Consider the following 16904-nt stretch of genomic DNA (forward strand, 5'->3'; position numbering starts at 1 on the left):
ATTTTGAAATACAGTCTTGCTAAGTTGCTAAAGCTGGCCTGGAACATGCAATCCTCTTGTCTCAGCCTCTAGAGTACAGGCATACAAGAACCACCATGCCCAGACTAACATTTTTAAATCACCAATTTTTTGAGAATTGTTTAAAGTATGTCAATTTAACTTAGAAAACAGTATTTTATATACTATTTTATGAGTATCTTAATTTTATTTTGTCCATGCCTTTCAACAGCATTAATCTGTTTGTTTTTGGGTATGATAAATGTAAAAGTTAACCTAAGATTAAGATTGTTAATTTTTTTCCTTTGCTATCAATATATCAAATATCTGATTGACTTAAAGACAGTGTTATCTTCTAAGTCATTGCTGTTGTGAATCTTTGTATATATGATTTTTGTACTTTATGAAGTTTTTTTTTTTTTTTTTGTGGGTCTGGAGATGGAACCCAGGGGCATTTGACCTCTGAGCTACACCCCCTGCCCTATTTTTTATTCTTTATTTTGAAACAGGGTCTCACTGACTGAGTTGCAGAGGGCCTCACTAAGTAGTTGAGGCCTCACTAAGAGGCTGGCCACGAACCATGATCCTCCTGTCTCAGCCTCCCAAATGCTGGCATCAAAAGGGTACACCACGCCCAGCTACTTAATGAAGTTTTGATAAAAGCCAATATCTACTTGCTTAGTGTATTCTTAATTAGCTTTATTTTTGTGTGGTATTGGGGGCGGAACCCAGGGGCTTTTCTACCTCCGGGCTATACTCCCAGACCTATTTTATACTTTACTTGGAAACAGGATCTCACTAAGTTGCTGAGAGCCTCACTAAGTAGCTGAGGCTGGCTTTGAACCTGTGTGATCCTCGTGTCTCAGCCTCCCAAGTGCTGGGATTACAAACATGGGACACCATGCCCAGCTTTAGCTTTACTTTAGATTGGTATTAAATATATTAATGATAACCTTCTTGTTCTGCTAGACTTCTTTTATTGAAGGGATAGCTTTAAACTAGTTTATGTATGTTAAGAAAGCTGGTAAGATTTGTATATCAGATAATGTGATTTAGTTGATTTAATGTTAATCCTTAACTAGAGCAGTCTCATTTGTTTTACTGACAGATCTTTTGTATTTTAAGTTTAGGAACTGCGGTTTCAGTAATGGCCAAGATTCCACTGTTGGAGTGCCTAACCAGACATAGTTACAGGGAATGTTTGGGAAGACTGGATTCTTTAAATGAAAATGAAGGATCAGAAAAGTCTGAGATGAAAAGATCCACTGAACTGGTGCTCTCTCCTGAAATGCCTAGAACAACTTCTATATCTGCATTAACCTCATTTCACAAGTCAGTGGAACATTTAGCCCCAGACACCACAGATGCTGAAAGTGGCAAAGACATTAGGGAGTCTTGTCAAAGTGCTGTCCAGCACGAGGAAACTTCAATAGACGCTAAAGATGGCGATCTGCCTTTTTTTAATGTTTCTTTGTTAGACTGGATAAATGTTCAAGATAGACCTAATGATGTGGAATCTTTGGTCAGGAAGTGCTTTGATTCTATGAGCAGGGTAAGTAAGATTAACATGATATTTGTATCATTTTATATTACTTTTTTTTACTTACTATGCCATGGAAAAGGGGGTATTGTGTTACAGTGGAAATGGTGTGCCTTGCATTGGAACTTCTCACCTTGTATGAAATTATTTTGCTTGTAATTTTATTTATGAATTGAGATGATAATAGGTAATTTTGTTCAAGTGCAATGAGAATGAATTTCATACAATAAATGACATAGATTGGGAGTGGTTAGTTCAAGGACAAACCACCACTACCCAAAAGAAGATAATTGAATATTTCCATCACTCAGAAAATCCCATTGTGCTTTTTTCCAATCACCATCTTCCTAGAGAGAAACATTCGTTTTTAAAGTTTTAAGCCATATTATCTCCTTCAAAATTCAAGACTTCTGACATTATAGTTTTACTTGCATCTTATAGTTAAACCTGGAGGAAATATTTCTCCATGTCTTATCCATAAGTCGATTTAAAATATTTGAAGCCAGAAAGGAAGTTAATGTAGGCATATATTTTAGTGAAGCAAAGTATTAAATAATGTCTTGAATATTTTCGTTTTTAAACTATGTATTGGCTAGAGTAGTTAAGTGTTTCTCGAGGACCATTCAGTTGGAAAAGAGACTTAAGTCTTGATTTACTCCTTAAAGTAAACACATTACCTGGCATGTTTGAAAACAGCACATTTTTTAAGTGATGACTTAAATAAGAAATTTTTTAAAATGTGGATTTCTTAATTCTTTTTGGTATCTATTTCCTCAGTGACATCCAGAAGGGTAGTTATTGTATTTAATAAAGATGATTGCCAGGGCAGAAGATTACATAATAAATTTGGCAAAGATTACTACCCAAAATGAAAAGCTATGTTAATGTTCCTTTTTATTTTTATTTTTTTTATCAGTGCATTGTAATCATACATTTTATTGGTGTTCAAGCTGGTAGAAGTGTTTATGTAATGTTCCTTTTTAAGCAACTGATATTTTAGAAAACTAAAAATTGCATTTATGGCTGGCCACAGTGGCCCTTGCCTGTGATCCCAGGGACTTGGGAGGCAGGAACATCACAACTTCAAAGTCAGCCTTGGCAGCCCTCTTTCAAAATACAATTAAAATTGTTAGGATACAGCTTAGTGGTGAGCACTTGTTTGGCATTGGTCAGGCCCTGCATTCAATCCACAGGAGGGCACTTGCTATCTATTTCTTCTTTAATCAGTGATGTCAGATGTCTGTGATGCAGATGTCTAGGAAGAACCCAAGAGAAAAAACATAGTTTAGCACTGAGTGCTATGTATTGAAAGCGTGAAGATGATTATCAATACAATTCTGTGGTTCAAATGTATACCTGGCAAAACTACAGAGACTTCATTTGAAAATTTTAACCTTCATTACCTGTGAACAAATGGAATAAACTATTAAGTGCAATAATATCTTTGGAGATTGTATTGTTATTCTATTATTCTATAGGAGAAATAAATTATAAACTAATTTTTTTCCATGTTTGGTTGTACTTCTCTAAATTATGAAATAACAGAAACATGAGGAGCCTCAGTTTTGGGTTTATTTATTCTTCCTAAAGTTCCTACTAATTTACATTTGCATTTAGTTATAATTTTGGCCAAATTAAAAATTTGGATCAGTTTTACACATCATTTTCAGACCTTTTATCACCATAATAATGTACAACTAATCTTTTTTTTGATAATACTATGGAACAAAAAACGTGTATATTCAACCAAAGTTTCCACAGATTGGAGAAAAGTAAAATATTCACCATATATAAATTTTAATGTTGTGCAAAGTGATACTGCCAGTACCTAAATAATGGCTCTGTTAAGGTTTGGGTGGTATTCGAAGTTCAGCCCTTATTAACTCCACTGGATTCTTGTTAATAACAGTGATTCAGTTTTAACTAATTTTATATGCTCTCTGTCTTGTACAAGACACAGGCAACAGTAATCAAGTCACATTCTACTCTTGACTAGAGATCAGAGAAGGCATGAATGATGAAGGAATTGGTAATTGACTAAGACCTTTAAGTAGGGACAAAGATGGGATTAAACAGTTTATGGGTATGAGCAAAGATGAAGTAGAACACACAGACTTTATCTTGAAGGATTAAGTAATTCAGCCTAAAATAATAGCACTCCTGAAAAGATTTACTGGTATCAAATCAATGTAATATTAACATTATTCTATACATATTGCATGTTATTTGTAGGCAGAAAGAAGCCATTGGGATTTTATCAAGAGACAACCATAGCAAAATACCATGGCTGAGCACATGTAGATACTAGCAGGTATCTAGGAACAGTCTAAGAACTTGTGAACCTGTTGGGGATTGAAATACCGGTTGGATTTACTTCCATTAGAAACTATGCTTAAGCCGGGCGTGGTGGCGCACACTTGTAATCCCCACGTTTGGGAGGCAGAGACAGGAGGATCACGCAGTTTCGAAGCCAGTCTCGCTGGCTTAAGAGACTCTGTTTCCAAATTTAAAAAATATAAAAATAGGTCTGGGAGTGTAGCTCGGAGGTAAAAGGGCTTCCAGGAACCCCAGTACCACCAAAAGAAGAAAAAAAAAACTATGCTTAATAGTAAAAACATATAGAGACAAATAAAAGTGAGCTAAAGAGTGTCCTTCTGGATCACCGGTATTTAAAGATTAGACAGGAAAAGGTACCAGCAAGGAATGCTGTTAGGGAAACAGCAGAGGTAATGTTCCGAAATACTGAATTTTGGAAAAGGTATATTACTACGCCAAATATACAACAGGTTCAAATAAAGCAATGTCTTTTGGTGATCTTCGACTGAGCAGGGGAAAGGGACCAGTGTTGAAAATGTTTTTAGGTTTCATGAATCCAGCAGATTTATAGAATTAAAGCCCAAGAACGGGAAGGATTAAAGAGTAAGAAAGCATAGTAAATCAAGCCAATACCTGTGGAGATGAAACCAAGAATGAAGGATTTTTTTCTTCAAGATGCGGAGGTAACACTGAAGATACATATTTTAGAGAGAAGCTGGGTTGATAAGAGTAATTAATAACCAAGGAATGAGTTTTAGTCATTAACTCTGCCTTATAATTAGCCTTATAATCCTAAGGTTATAATTATATCATTAACCTTATGACACCTGGATGAAAACATTTTCTGATGGATGTTAATAATTGATTGAATCATGGCATTGATGGAAATGAGTGACTCCTGAAACTATGTTCTTAATTATGTATTCTAGTGTATTCAGTATCACTTATCTAAGCTGCTGTTTATTCTATTTTTGACATTCCATGAATATATGTTAGATTGCTCATGTTTTTCTTTATAACATCTCTGGGGTTATATTTCAAATAGTATGAAAAACATTTAAAAGTAATTGCTAAAGTTTTACTCATGGATTTCCTTATCATTTAGCTTGATCCAAAGATTATTCGACCATTTATAGTAGAATGCCATCAAACTATTGCCAAACTTGATAATCAGAATATGAAAGCTATTAAAGGGCTTGAAGATCGGCTGTATGCCCTGGACCAGATGATCGCTAGCTGCAGCCGCCTGGTGAATGAACAGAAAGAGCTCGCTCAGGTACTTATTTCTGACTTCTTTGGGAAAAGATTTTGTGGTTTGTCTTTATAGGTATTTTATGTATGATACCAAAGTGTTATGTACCCTGTTTGAGTTCAAGCTACTGTTGATGAAAGCTAAAATATAAACCATGAATATGTTTCTCATATCTGGGGGTAAGAGGAGATTATAAATATATTTTTAATATGATAAAAGGAAGATCATTGTTTTGATAAACATTTGAGTACTTTCTGTTCCCCCCTAAAGAAAAAATGAAATCTTTAAAGGATAGAGAAAAAATAAGAAATCTTGAAAAGAGTTTCTAGTACTTTAATTTGTGACTGCCTGTCCTACACCCACAATGGCAAATTTTTTTTAAACAATTTTTTATTGAACATAAGTAGTATACATTTACACTATATTTGGTGCCCTCTCCTCCCCCCCCCCAATGGTTGTCCAGGTTAACCATGTCTTATTCATAATTTTACACATGTTTAGGTGTAGACCCTCATTAATCAAGATCGGCCTTTCTCCTCTCCTATCTTTCCATTAAAACTTAGCTACTATTTCCCCTCTAATATCTGGGGTCCTACTGGTATCCTTTGTGTTTTCTAGTTTGGGCATATTAGAGGAAACATGTGTATCTTCTCCTTCTGTGCTTGGCTGATCTCACTTAACATGATGCTCTCCAGGGCTTTCTATCTCCTTGCAAATGACATAATTTTGTTCTTCTTTATGGCTGAATAGAATTCCATTGTGTGTATTTCCCACAGTTTTGCTATCCATTCATCTGTTGATGGTGATCTGGGTTGGTTCCATATTTTGGCTATTACAAATTGTGCTGCTATGAACATAGGTATGCATATGTTGCTGTATTTCTCTGAATTCAACCCCTTTGGAAAGATACCTAGGAGTGGTATAGCTGGATCATATGGTGGATCTATTCCCAACTTTCTCAGGAATCTCCACACAGATCTCCATAGTGGCTGAACTAGTTTGCACTCCCACCAACAGTGTAAAAGAGTTCCTCTTTCCCCACATCCTCGCCAGCATTTGTTGTTGTTTGATTTCTTTATGCTTGCTACTCTGACTGGGGTTAGATGGAATCTCAGTGTAGTTTTGATTTGCATCTCCCTGATGGCCAGTGATGAAGAACATCTTTTCATGTATCTATTAGCCCTTTGTATCTCTTCTTTTGTGAAGTGTCTATTTAGTTCATTTGCCCATTTCTTGATTGGGTTGTTTGTTTTGCTAGTGTAGAGCCTTTTGAGCTCTTTGTATACTCTGGATATTAGCCCCCTATCAGAATGGTGGCTGGTAAAGATCCTTTCCCATTCTGTAGGCCAAAGAACTCAACCAAAAGACTTCTGGAGCTGATCGACAAATTCAGTAAAGTCGCAGGTTACAAAATCAACCTAAAGAAATCAGTGGCCTTTCTTTATGCCAACAACGAATCCACAATGAAAGAAACAAAAACAACAATTACATTCACTATAACCTCAAAACCTATAAAATACCTAGGAATAAACCTAACCCAAGATGTAAAAGACCTCTACAACAAAAACTATAAAACATTAAAGAAAGAAATAGAAGACGACCTTGGAAGATGGAAAGATCTCCCGTGCTCATGGATAGGCAGAATAAATATCATCAAAATGGCCATTCTGCCAAAACTGATCTATAGGTTCAATGCAATTCCCATTAAAATACCAGTGACATTCTTAAGAGACGTAGAAAAATCAATCATGAACTTCATATGGAGAAGGAAAAGACCTAGAATAGCCAAAGCAATTCTCAATAACAAGAAACACGCAGGAGGCCTTACAATCCCAGACTTCAAACTATACTATAGAGCAATAGTAGTAAAAAACAGCATGGTACTGGCACAAAAACAGATATACTGACCAGTGGATTCGAATAGAAGATAAAGAAACAAACCCACACATCTTTAGTCAATTAATCTTTGACAAAGGGGCCAAACACATACGCTGGAGAAAAGACAGCCTTTTCAACAAGTGGTGCTGGGAGAACTGGCTATCCATTTGTAAAAAGATGAATCTAAACCCCTATATCTCACCTAACACAGGAATCAACTCAAGATGGATCAAAGACTTAGAAATTAGACCTGAGACTGTGAAGTTAGTAGAGGAGAACATAGGTTCAACACTACAACATATTGGCACAGGCAGTAACTTTCTCAACAAAACCTCCAAAGCTCAGGAAATTGAAGCAAGAATAAACAAGTGGGATAACATCAAACACAATGGCAAATTTAATGTGATGAAGCAACTCAGCTCCAAATAGTTGAAGTTCATGACTGCACTATGATGCTTGCTTTCTTGCTTGACTTTTCTTGCCAGCATTTTTCCTATGGATGTACTCTCCCATTAGGCCACACCAATAATTATAGCCTTCATGTTAGCTTTTTTTCCTTTTTTTTTTAATTCCAAAGTAAAACATCCATCTTTGATATAGGCCGGTGTGATATAAATTAGAATGTTCTTTAGTACTTTTTAGTGGTACACTTAATTTTGTCACTTAAAAATCTCTTTAAATCACATGGATGCAAGGGTGGAGGAAGCTACTGGAGTTTAGCCCTAGGAGTGTACTGCCTTTGAACTACATCTCAGCCCTTTTATTTTTTAAAGTACTGGAAATTAAACTGTGCGTTATACTCCTAACCCTTTTTTAGTTTTCATTTTGAAAAGTTCTCACTTAAGTTGCTGAGGCAGGCCTCGAACCTGCAATCTCCTGTCTCAGCTTCCCAAAAAGTAGGATTACATTTGTGGGCACCACACCTAGCTCCAGCATTTTATTTTATTTTTTTTATTTTATTTTATTTTGTTGGTGCTGGGGGTGAAACCCAGATGTTTTCTACCTCCGGGCTGTACTCCCAACCTATTTTATATTTTATTTGGAAACAGGGTCTCACTAAGTTGCTGAGAGCCTCATTAAGTAGCTGAGGCTGGCTTCGAACCTGTGCAGTCTCCTGTCTCTGCCTCCCAAGCGCGGGGATTACAAGCGTGCACCTCCATGCCCTCCCGGCTTGTTTTTCTATTCGTGTGTGTGTGGGTGGGGGGGGTACTGGGGTTCCTGGAAGCCCTTCTACCTCCGGGCTACACTCCCAGACCTATTTTTACATTTTTATTTGGAAACAGGGTCTCCTAAGCCAGGGCGCGCGCGCGGCTGGCTTCGAACCTGCGTGATCCTCCTGTCTCTGCCTCCCAAGCGCCAGGATTACAAGCATGCGGCACCACGCCCGGCCTTGTTTTTCTATTCTTAAGTGATTCCAGTTGCATGTTTTATTTTGTTTTGGGGGTCTGGGGATGCAATCCAGGGGCATTTGACCTCCAAGCCACACCCCCTGCCCTATTGTTTATTCTTTATTTTGAAACAGGCTCTCACTAATTGTAGAGGGCCTCACTAAGTAGCTGAGGCCATCTGCGAACCAGGTCCGCAAACCAAGATCCTCCACTCTCAGCCTCCCGAATGCAAGGATTACAAGCGCGTACCACCACGCTCGGCCCCAGTTACATGTTTTAGATCTTTTACCATCTTGATCTTGGATACTCATTTAACCTGCTTAACAGTTGTAGCTAATTTAAGTTAATCATTTATTAATGGTTTCCTTTTATTTTTCAGCTCTATGGTTTGTTTGTTGTTTTTAATATAGCTTAAAATTCCTTTTTTTTTTTTTTTTTTCTGGTGGTACTGGGGATGGGGATGGAACCCTTTTACCTCCAGGCTACACTCCCAGACCTATTTTACATTTTTAAATTTGGAAACAGGGTCTCCTAATCCAGCGAGGCTGGCTTCAAACCTGCATGATCCTCCTGTCTCCGCCTCCTAAGCACAGGAATTACAAGCTTGCGCCACCACACCTGGCAAAATTTCTTAATTTTTATAAGACTCAAAGAAGTGTTATGAGACTTGTGATAAATTATAATTAGGATACAAATTCCTTTCAGAGAATTTGTGTTTGCTTTTGTCATACTCTTAAGTACATCTGTAGGCTGGCATCACCTTACTCTGGTTTCACAGATTTAAATGACTAGAAATTTGTCTCAGTACTTGGAATGTCCAGTCAACTTATGGTTTACCCGTATTTGTAGAATATAACCTTGAGGGATTAAAATGCACAGTGTTCCATTGTCCTTTTCCTTGGCTGGCTCTGGTCTCCAGTTTATTTCTTGGTTCTGCAAGGAGATAAAACTGTTCATTACTTTTTAATTTTTTTAGAAATCAGGGGAAGTCCCCTGGGTAAAGCACTGCCTAACTTCCCTAATTGTTCCTCAAGTTTTCCTAGATATCACATACCTAAAGCCACAGGCTACTGTTATTAGAGACAAACCTTTGTATTTCTGATCCTCAGTTGCTTCTCCAGGGTCTTTTTCTTTTTAATCTTCATAAAATCAAACATAATTTATATAACTCTTGTTCTTTTGATGGTCATTTAATTTAATTTTTATTATAAATATTATTTGACTATCCCAATATAATTTTATGTATTTGGCAAAGTCTTCAGTAATGGAATTGCTGAAGTACAGTGTTTATACATTTTAAATATTAACTAATAATGTTATAATGCCTTTCGTAGGTGCAAAATCAAAGTCAGCACTCCCAGTAAATAATGACAAAACTAATTTCCCCTTTGTCAGTGTTTGCTGTATATTTCCTCTGAATTGCCATTTGTCAGATTCACTTTATCCTGATGTCTTTGTAAGACTTGATCATATTTGATCGTTTGGCTCATCCTTTGTCTATCATACATATATATTCTTATATAAATTAATCTATTGGGCTTTTTTGAGTTTGAAAAATAAAACTTAGATGTACAAAGATCTCTTAATTCTAGGTTTTCTACTTTGAATGGATCCACTACATTCAGAAAAATAAGATTTTTAAATCTTGCTTTAAAGTTTAACAGTGTACGTTTAACAAAGAATTTTCTATTTGTGTTTTTCTACTTGTGTAAACAAAATGAAATGTCATTTAAAATGTTTTTTTCTCAAAGGGATTTTTAGCAAATCAGATGAGAGCTGAAAACTTGAAGGATGCATCTGTATTACCTGATTTGTGCCTGAGTCATGCAAATCAGTTGATGATTATGTTGCAAAATCATAGAAAACTATTGGATATTAAACAGAAGTGTACCACTGCCAAACAAGAACTAGCAAATAATCTACATGTCAGACTGAAGTAAGTGGTTCTGGTGTCACTGAGAATGATCAGGGTTTATGGTTTATCCCCAGTGATAAGAGTAAATTTTCCCTACCATTGTGTTATAATACTGATTTATTAACTTTATTGAGACTTTTTATAGAGCATGCATATCTTGATTTTCTCAGCTTAACCAATAAATTATTTTTAGCAAACTGGTGGCTTTGAAAATAATGGTCTTATTTTATAGGTGGTGTTGCTTTGTGATGCTTCATGCTGATCAAGATGGAGAGAAATTGCAAGCTTTGCTCCGCCTTGTAATAGAACTATTAGAAAGAGTCAAAATCGTTGAAGCTCTTAGTACAGTTCCTCAGATGTATTGCTTAGCTGTTGTTGAGGTAGTAAGGAGAAAAATGTTCATTAAACACTACAGAGAGGTATGCAATTTGATTTCTGTTTTTGTTGTGTTTTGAACATTAGGAAACTGGTATATATTATTAACTAAGCTTTTTTTTCTCCTAGTGGGCTGGTGCTTTAATCAAAGATGGAAAGCGATTGTATGAAGCTGAGAAGTCCAAAAGGGAATCTTTTGGGAAGTTATTTAGTAAGCATTCTTCTTTTGATGGTCACTTCTGTTAATTCTTCTTACTAGTATTCTTTACTATTAAGTTTCTTTTTTAAAGGAAAAAGGATGTTCTCACTTCACAGATAAAAATTATTATAGTACCACAGTGCATGTATATGATATTGAAATCTAGAGAAACATTCTTTTTAAAACTATGGAGTTGGATTTATTAAGTTTTAAATGCGAACCATTACCCAGTTTTAATTTACTTTTTCAAAAAACAGAGATAATCTTTTACCTTAAGTTAAAGTTTTAAAATAACCATATTGTTAATTTCTTTATACAGGGAAATCTTTTTTAAGAAACCGTCTGTTTAGGGGACTGGACTCCTGGCCCCCATCCTTTTGTGTATGTATTTACCTAACCATAACAAATTATATTTATAACCATATAAATAGTCATGTAAATTAATGGGAAATAAAAATATTTCTTTTCAGAAGTAGAAATATTTATCAGAAACAAAAAATGTGCTTTCTGTTAAATCACTGTAAAAGTGGTTTTGGCATTCAAAGTCAGATAGCATTAAGCATATAGTCATAATTTTTGACCAAGAATCTTCTCACATAAGAGGATACCTCATATTACAGTGTTTGGCTCAATAGACATAGAGTATCTCGGTTTGACGTTTTGCTTTTTTTTTTTTTTACCACCCCCCCCTTCTTTTTTGCCTTTTCCTCTCACCATTTCGTTTCTCATCCTTTCCTGTCTCCATCTCATTCTTCTCTCCCCACTTAGCTTTCTTTTAATGTTTTGGCATATATGAAAGCAGGACTCCTCATTAATTTTTCATTATATTTAAACATGAAAAATGAATATGTTTTAAAACTGATATTAAGTTCATTAATTTTATGAAGTGAGAAGAAACATTTGCATGAACAAACTTCGATGTTAGGGTTTCCCTTCCCTCATGTTAACTCTCTAGCTTTAAACATGATTCTGATTTTTTTTTTTTTTTTTTTTTTTTTTTAGAATGCCAAGCTACAACCCTAGCCCTTTATTTTTATTTTGAAACAGGGTCTCACTAGGTTGCTGAGGTTGCTGAGGCTGTCCTCAAACCCGTGATCCTCTTGTCTCGGCCTCCCAAGTACTGGGATTACAAACATATGCCACCATGCCCAGCTAACATGTTTCTATTGGAGGATTTTTTTTAGGGATTTAAATACATGTTTAGTTGTTTTATTTTATTGGGTTTTTTTTGGGGGGGGGTCCTGGGGATTGAGCCCAGGAGTGTTTCAGTGTTTCACCTCTGAGCTACACCCCAAGCCCTATTTTATTTTTTATTTTGAAACAGGGTCTCACTAAGTTGCAGATGGGGCCTCAGTTGTTGATGCTGGCAACTCTCAGTTGCTGAGAGGTTTCTAACTTAAGTCCTGTCTCAGCCTCCCAAGTAATGTGAATCCAAGTGTGATCCACCATGCCTGGCTGAAATACATACATTTTTATTATCAATAATGGGTAATAGGATAGGGATTACACACTTTTATCCTAGAAGTCGTTTTGTTTTATTTTGTATGAAGAGCATATCTCTAAAGAGGATATCTCTAAAATCTCCTTAAGTGGTGATTAAAACAGTTAATTTACATGTTGCCATTTTTGGCAGTAAGAAAACAAGTGATAAGGCTTTCCAGTTATTATTTTTTACTTTGAAGCTGACCAAGAGTTTTTGTTTTAGAAAATGTAAAGGGAATATCAAGGATTAAGTAAAGGAGGAAATGTTAGGTAAAATACTTTTTAAACTATGCAGCACAGTAACAGGTAGTAAGAATAGATAGAGGGCAGGTAGTTCGATAGGTCTTTCATAATCATGCTGAATGTAAATCAGGGAAAAAATTAGGAATAGATATATGACTAATGCAGCATATGTTTTATTTAATGGTGATGGGAATGCTAGAATTTCTGTGAAAGGATGCTGAAAACAAAAGGGGAAGAAAAAGCCTCTTAGTTACCAGTCTGTTAGGTTTCAGAAAACTAGTAGACTGTGTCTTTGGTCTTTCATTTTTATTATCTTCCTGAATTATGATTAGATTGTTACACTTTTTCAGTTTTGTTGAGTTCTAATAAGCTATATATAAACTTTATTTTTTGGTAATTTTTTTGTGCAGACTCAAAAGCCTCGAAAGTTTGACTGTGAACTTCCAGATATTTCATTAAAAGATTTACAGTTTCTGCAATCATTCTGTCCTTCAGAAGTTCAGCCATTCCTCAGGTAAATGTCACTAGTATTTTTTACCTCAGTTATAACCTTAAAATGTTTCTTTCTTTCTTCCTTCTTTTCTTTTCTTTCCTTCTTTATTTTTGTGGTACTAGGGATGGAACCCATGGGCATTCTACCTCTGAGCTACACCCCCAGCCCTATTTTTTTTTCTTTTTTTTCTTTGAAACAGTCTCAGTGAGTTGCAAAGGGCTTCACTAAGTATTAGCTGAGGCTGCCTGTGAACTGCAATCCTCCTGTCTTAGCCTCCCAAATGCTAGGATTACAAGCATATGCCACCACACCTGACTTTCAGTGTTTTAAGGATGTGAAAAAGAGTAACAGTATTCTTAAGAAGTGTTCAGCAAATGAAGATAAAGTAGATGAAAGTTAGTAGCTTTTTATGCAGTTTATTTTTCTAGTTTTTACTTGGTGTAGTGTTGAGAGGTTTCTAACTTAACTGATAATGATTCAAGCTTCTTCAGATGTTCCTGGTATTGATTTAAGAGGGATTATGTTATTTTTGACATAGGGACATAATTTTTGGCAGTTATCTTTTGGTTAAGATATCAGAAGTCTAACATGTTTATATTCTGTTTCTTCAGGGTCCCTTTACTTTGTGACTTTGAACCTCTACACCAGCATGTACTTGCCCTCCATAATTTGGTAAAAGCAGCACAAAGTTTGGATGAAATGTCACAGACCATTACAGATCTACTGAATGAACAAAAGGCAAATCAAATTCTTTCAAATACTTCATCAGTGTAAGATGTATGTGTTGCTATAGCTCTTGAATATCTGTCTCTCTCTCTCTCTTCCAGGCGTCTGTAAGTCAGGCATCTCCACAGTCGGCTTCTTCTCCACGCCTGGAAAGTGCAGCAGGAGTTGCAACTACTACCTCACCAAGAACTCCTCCTCCTCTCACTGTTCAGGATCCCTTGTGTCCTGCAGTGTGTCCCCTAGAAGAATTATCTCCAGATAGTATTGATGCACATACATTTGATTTTGAAACTATCCCCCATCCAAATATAGAACAAACTATTCACCAAGTTTCTTTAGACTTGGATTCATTAGCAGAAAGTCCTGAATCTGATTTTATGTCTGCTGTGAATGAGTTTGTAATAGAAGAAAATTTATCTTCTCCTAATCCTATAAGTGATCCACAAAGTCCAGAAATGATGGTGGAATCACTGTATTCATCAGTTATCAACGCAATAGATAGTAGACGTATGCAGGATACAAATACATGTGTTAAAGAGGATTTTGATGATCATGCTTCTCTGAATGTCCAGTTGGAAAAATGTAGAGTTGTTGCCCAAGACTCGCATTTCAGTATAAAAACCATCAAAGAAGACCTTTGCCACTTCAGAACATTTGTTCAAAAAGAACAATGTGATTTCTCAAATTCCTTAAAATGTACAGCATTAGAAATAAGAAACATTATTGAAAAAGTAAAATGTTCCCTAGAAATAACACTAAAAGAAAAACATCAAAAAGAACTACAGTCTTTAAAAAGTGAATATGAAGCTAAACTTGATGCACTACTAAAGGAGAGTGAAGAGAATGAGAACAAAATTAAAAAACTGAAAGGAGACCTAGTATGCCTTGAAGGGGTTTTACAAAATAAAGACAATGAATTTGCTTTGGTTAAACATGAAAAAGAAGCTGTCATTTGTCTACAGAATGAAAAGGATCAGAAGTTGTTAGAGATGGAAACTCTAATGCACACTCAAAACTGTGAAATTAAAGAGCTGAAGCAGTCACGAGAGAGCGCATTAGAGGACTTGAAGAAGCTCCATGTTGAGAATGACGAGAAGATGGAGCTGCTGAGGGCAGAACTCCAGGGCTTGGAGCAGAGCCACCTGAAAGAACTAGAGGACACGCTGCACGTGAGGCACACCCAGGAGTTTGAAAAGGTCATGACAGACCACAGAGTTTCTTTGGAGAAATTGAAAGAAGAAAATCAACAAAGAATTGATCAGATAGAAGAGTCTCATGCAACAACCATCAAGGAAAAAGAACAGCAGCTGCAGGAATTGAAGCTCAAGGTTTCTGATTTGTCAGACATGAGATGCAAGTTAGAGGTAGAACTTGCACTGAAGGAAGCAGAAACTGACGAAATAAAAATGTTGCTAGAAGAAAGCAAAACACAGCAGAAGGAAACTTTGAAATCTCTCCTTGAACAAGAGACCGAAAATTTGAGAACAGAAATAAGTAAACTAAACCAAAAGATTCAAGATAATAATGAAAATTATCAGGTAGGTTTAGCAGAGCTAAGTACTTTAATGACAATTGAAAAAGATCAGTGCATTTCAGAGTTAATTAGTAGACATGAAGAAGAATCTAATATACTTAAAGCTGAATTAGACAAAGTGACATTTTTGCATCACCAAGCTTTTGAAATTGAAAAAAATCTTAAGGAACAAATAGCTGAACTTCAGAGTAAGTTGGACTCAGAATTGAGTGCTCTTGAAAAACAAAAAGAAGAAAAAATCACCCAACAAGAAGAGAAATATGAAGCTATTATCCAGAACCTTGAGAAGGACAAAGAGAACTTGGTCATGAGCCATGAACAAGACAGAGAGCAACTAATTCAGAAGCTTAATTTTGAAAAAGATGAAGCTATTCTGGCTGCCCTAAAAGAATTTAAATTGGAAAGAGAAGTTGTTGAGAAAGAGTTATTAGAAAAAGTTAAACATCTTGAAAATCAAATAGCAAAAAGGTAAGAATTAAGTTTAGTCTGCAATTATAAAATTAAAATACTGGTGATTCAGATATGCCTGTGTAATCATACCACTTTGATTTATTCATTTACCTCAGGTGAATGTAGCAGTTGGGATGTTTTTATAAAGTAACAACTTTACATTTTAAATAGGAATTCTTGCAAAGATTATTAAAATAATAGACTATATAAATCCATTTAGTAACTTAAAGATCAATATTTTGTTTTCAGAAAATTTGAAATATTTTAAGGAGATTCTTTTTTCTTATAATTAATAACTTTCAGGTTTACAAAATGCTTCCATTGAAAATTATTTTTGTTCTCAATTTTATATGCATGTATTAAAGAGTTCAAAATTTCCTTTGAATATTGTTTTGAAAAGACTCAACTAAGATTGGGAATATGTAGTTTTTGTTACTGTTATTTTCTTTATTATACTTTCAGTTATTTTTTCTGTGGTTGGAAAGATAATGTTTTGAAATTCCAGGTTTGATGATGTGATTGTAGGTTGCTTTGTTTTGCATTTTTATCATTGTTATTGTCTGATATTACTGCCTGTTGATCACAGAAGATGGTTTTTAGTACTTCTCCTTTTAAAAAATTGTGACGAGATTTTGTGGCCCAATAAACAGTTTCTAGAACATAATAAGTCCTATCATTAATTCCTCTTAAGTGAATATACTTATAGGCATACATACACATATACACATAGAAAAATATATTAAACCTCTTGCCTTTTCACATGTAAACAGTTTCATGGGATTAACTATCTGCTATATAATACATATATTGGTGTACAGTTAAACTTACCCCTTCTGGTATTTTAGGGGGATTAAAGGATTTAATAGAGGAATTAGGGCCTGCATGAATATGTCCAGACTAGAGGAAGTGGAGTCAGTGCTAAGGGAAGCTTGTCAAAGACCAGAGCTAGATAATAAGCACAGGTTATATTGAACTATTTCTGTTGGGGAAAAGAGGCTTCAGGATCGAACTGGGGTGGATTCTGGGTACAGAATAGACAAATTGAAATTTATAGCCAGGGAGTATGTTGGGAATCAGCGGAGGAAATTGCTAAGAGAAAAAATCTGAGCCAGGCAT

The 16904-nt window shown here is 35.5% G+C and overlaps 1 protein-coding gene across 2 annotated transcripts in view; it reads left to right on the forward strand.

Moving 5' to 3' along the window:
• RB1CC1 (RB1 inducible coiled-coil 1) overlaps positions 1 to 16904 on the forward strand; it is a gene marked incomplete at both ends in the record, with an annotated part of 51354 nt that overhangs the window by 11442 nt on the left and 23008 nt on the right. For both annotated transcript variants that reach the window (XM_080694415.1, XM_080694414.1), the window contains 9 exons: positions 1123 to 1549; positions 4959 to 5129; positions 10123 to 10307; positions 10519 to 10705; positions 10791 to 10872; positions 11180 to 11241; positions 12996 to 13099; positions 13690 to 13816; positions 13906 to 15806. In XM_080694415.1, coding sequence (XP_080550541.1) covers positions 1123 to 1549; positions 4959 to 5129; positions 10123 to 10307; positions 10519 to 10705; positions 10791 to 10872; positions 11180 to 11241; positions 12996 to 13099; positions 13690 to 13816; positions 13906 to 15806 — 3246 coding nt within the window. The remainder of the gene's footprint in view (positions 1 to 1122; positions 1550 to 4958; positions 5130 to 10122; positions 10308 to 10518; positions 10706 to 10790; positions 10873 to 11179; positions 11242 to 12995; positions 13100 to 13689; positions 13817 to 13905; positions 15807 to 16904) is intronic.

This window comes from Muscardinus avellanarius (assembly GCF_963383645.1).
Source record: "Muscardinus avellanarius genome assembly, chromosome: 4".
NCBI classification, from domain to species: domain Eukaryota; kingdom Metazoa; phylum Chordata; class Mammalia; order Rodentia; family Gliridae; genus Muscardinus; species Muscardinus avellanarius.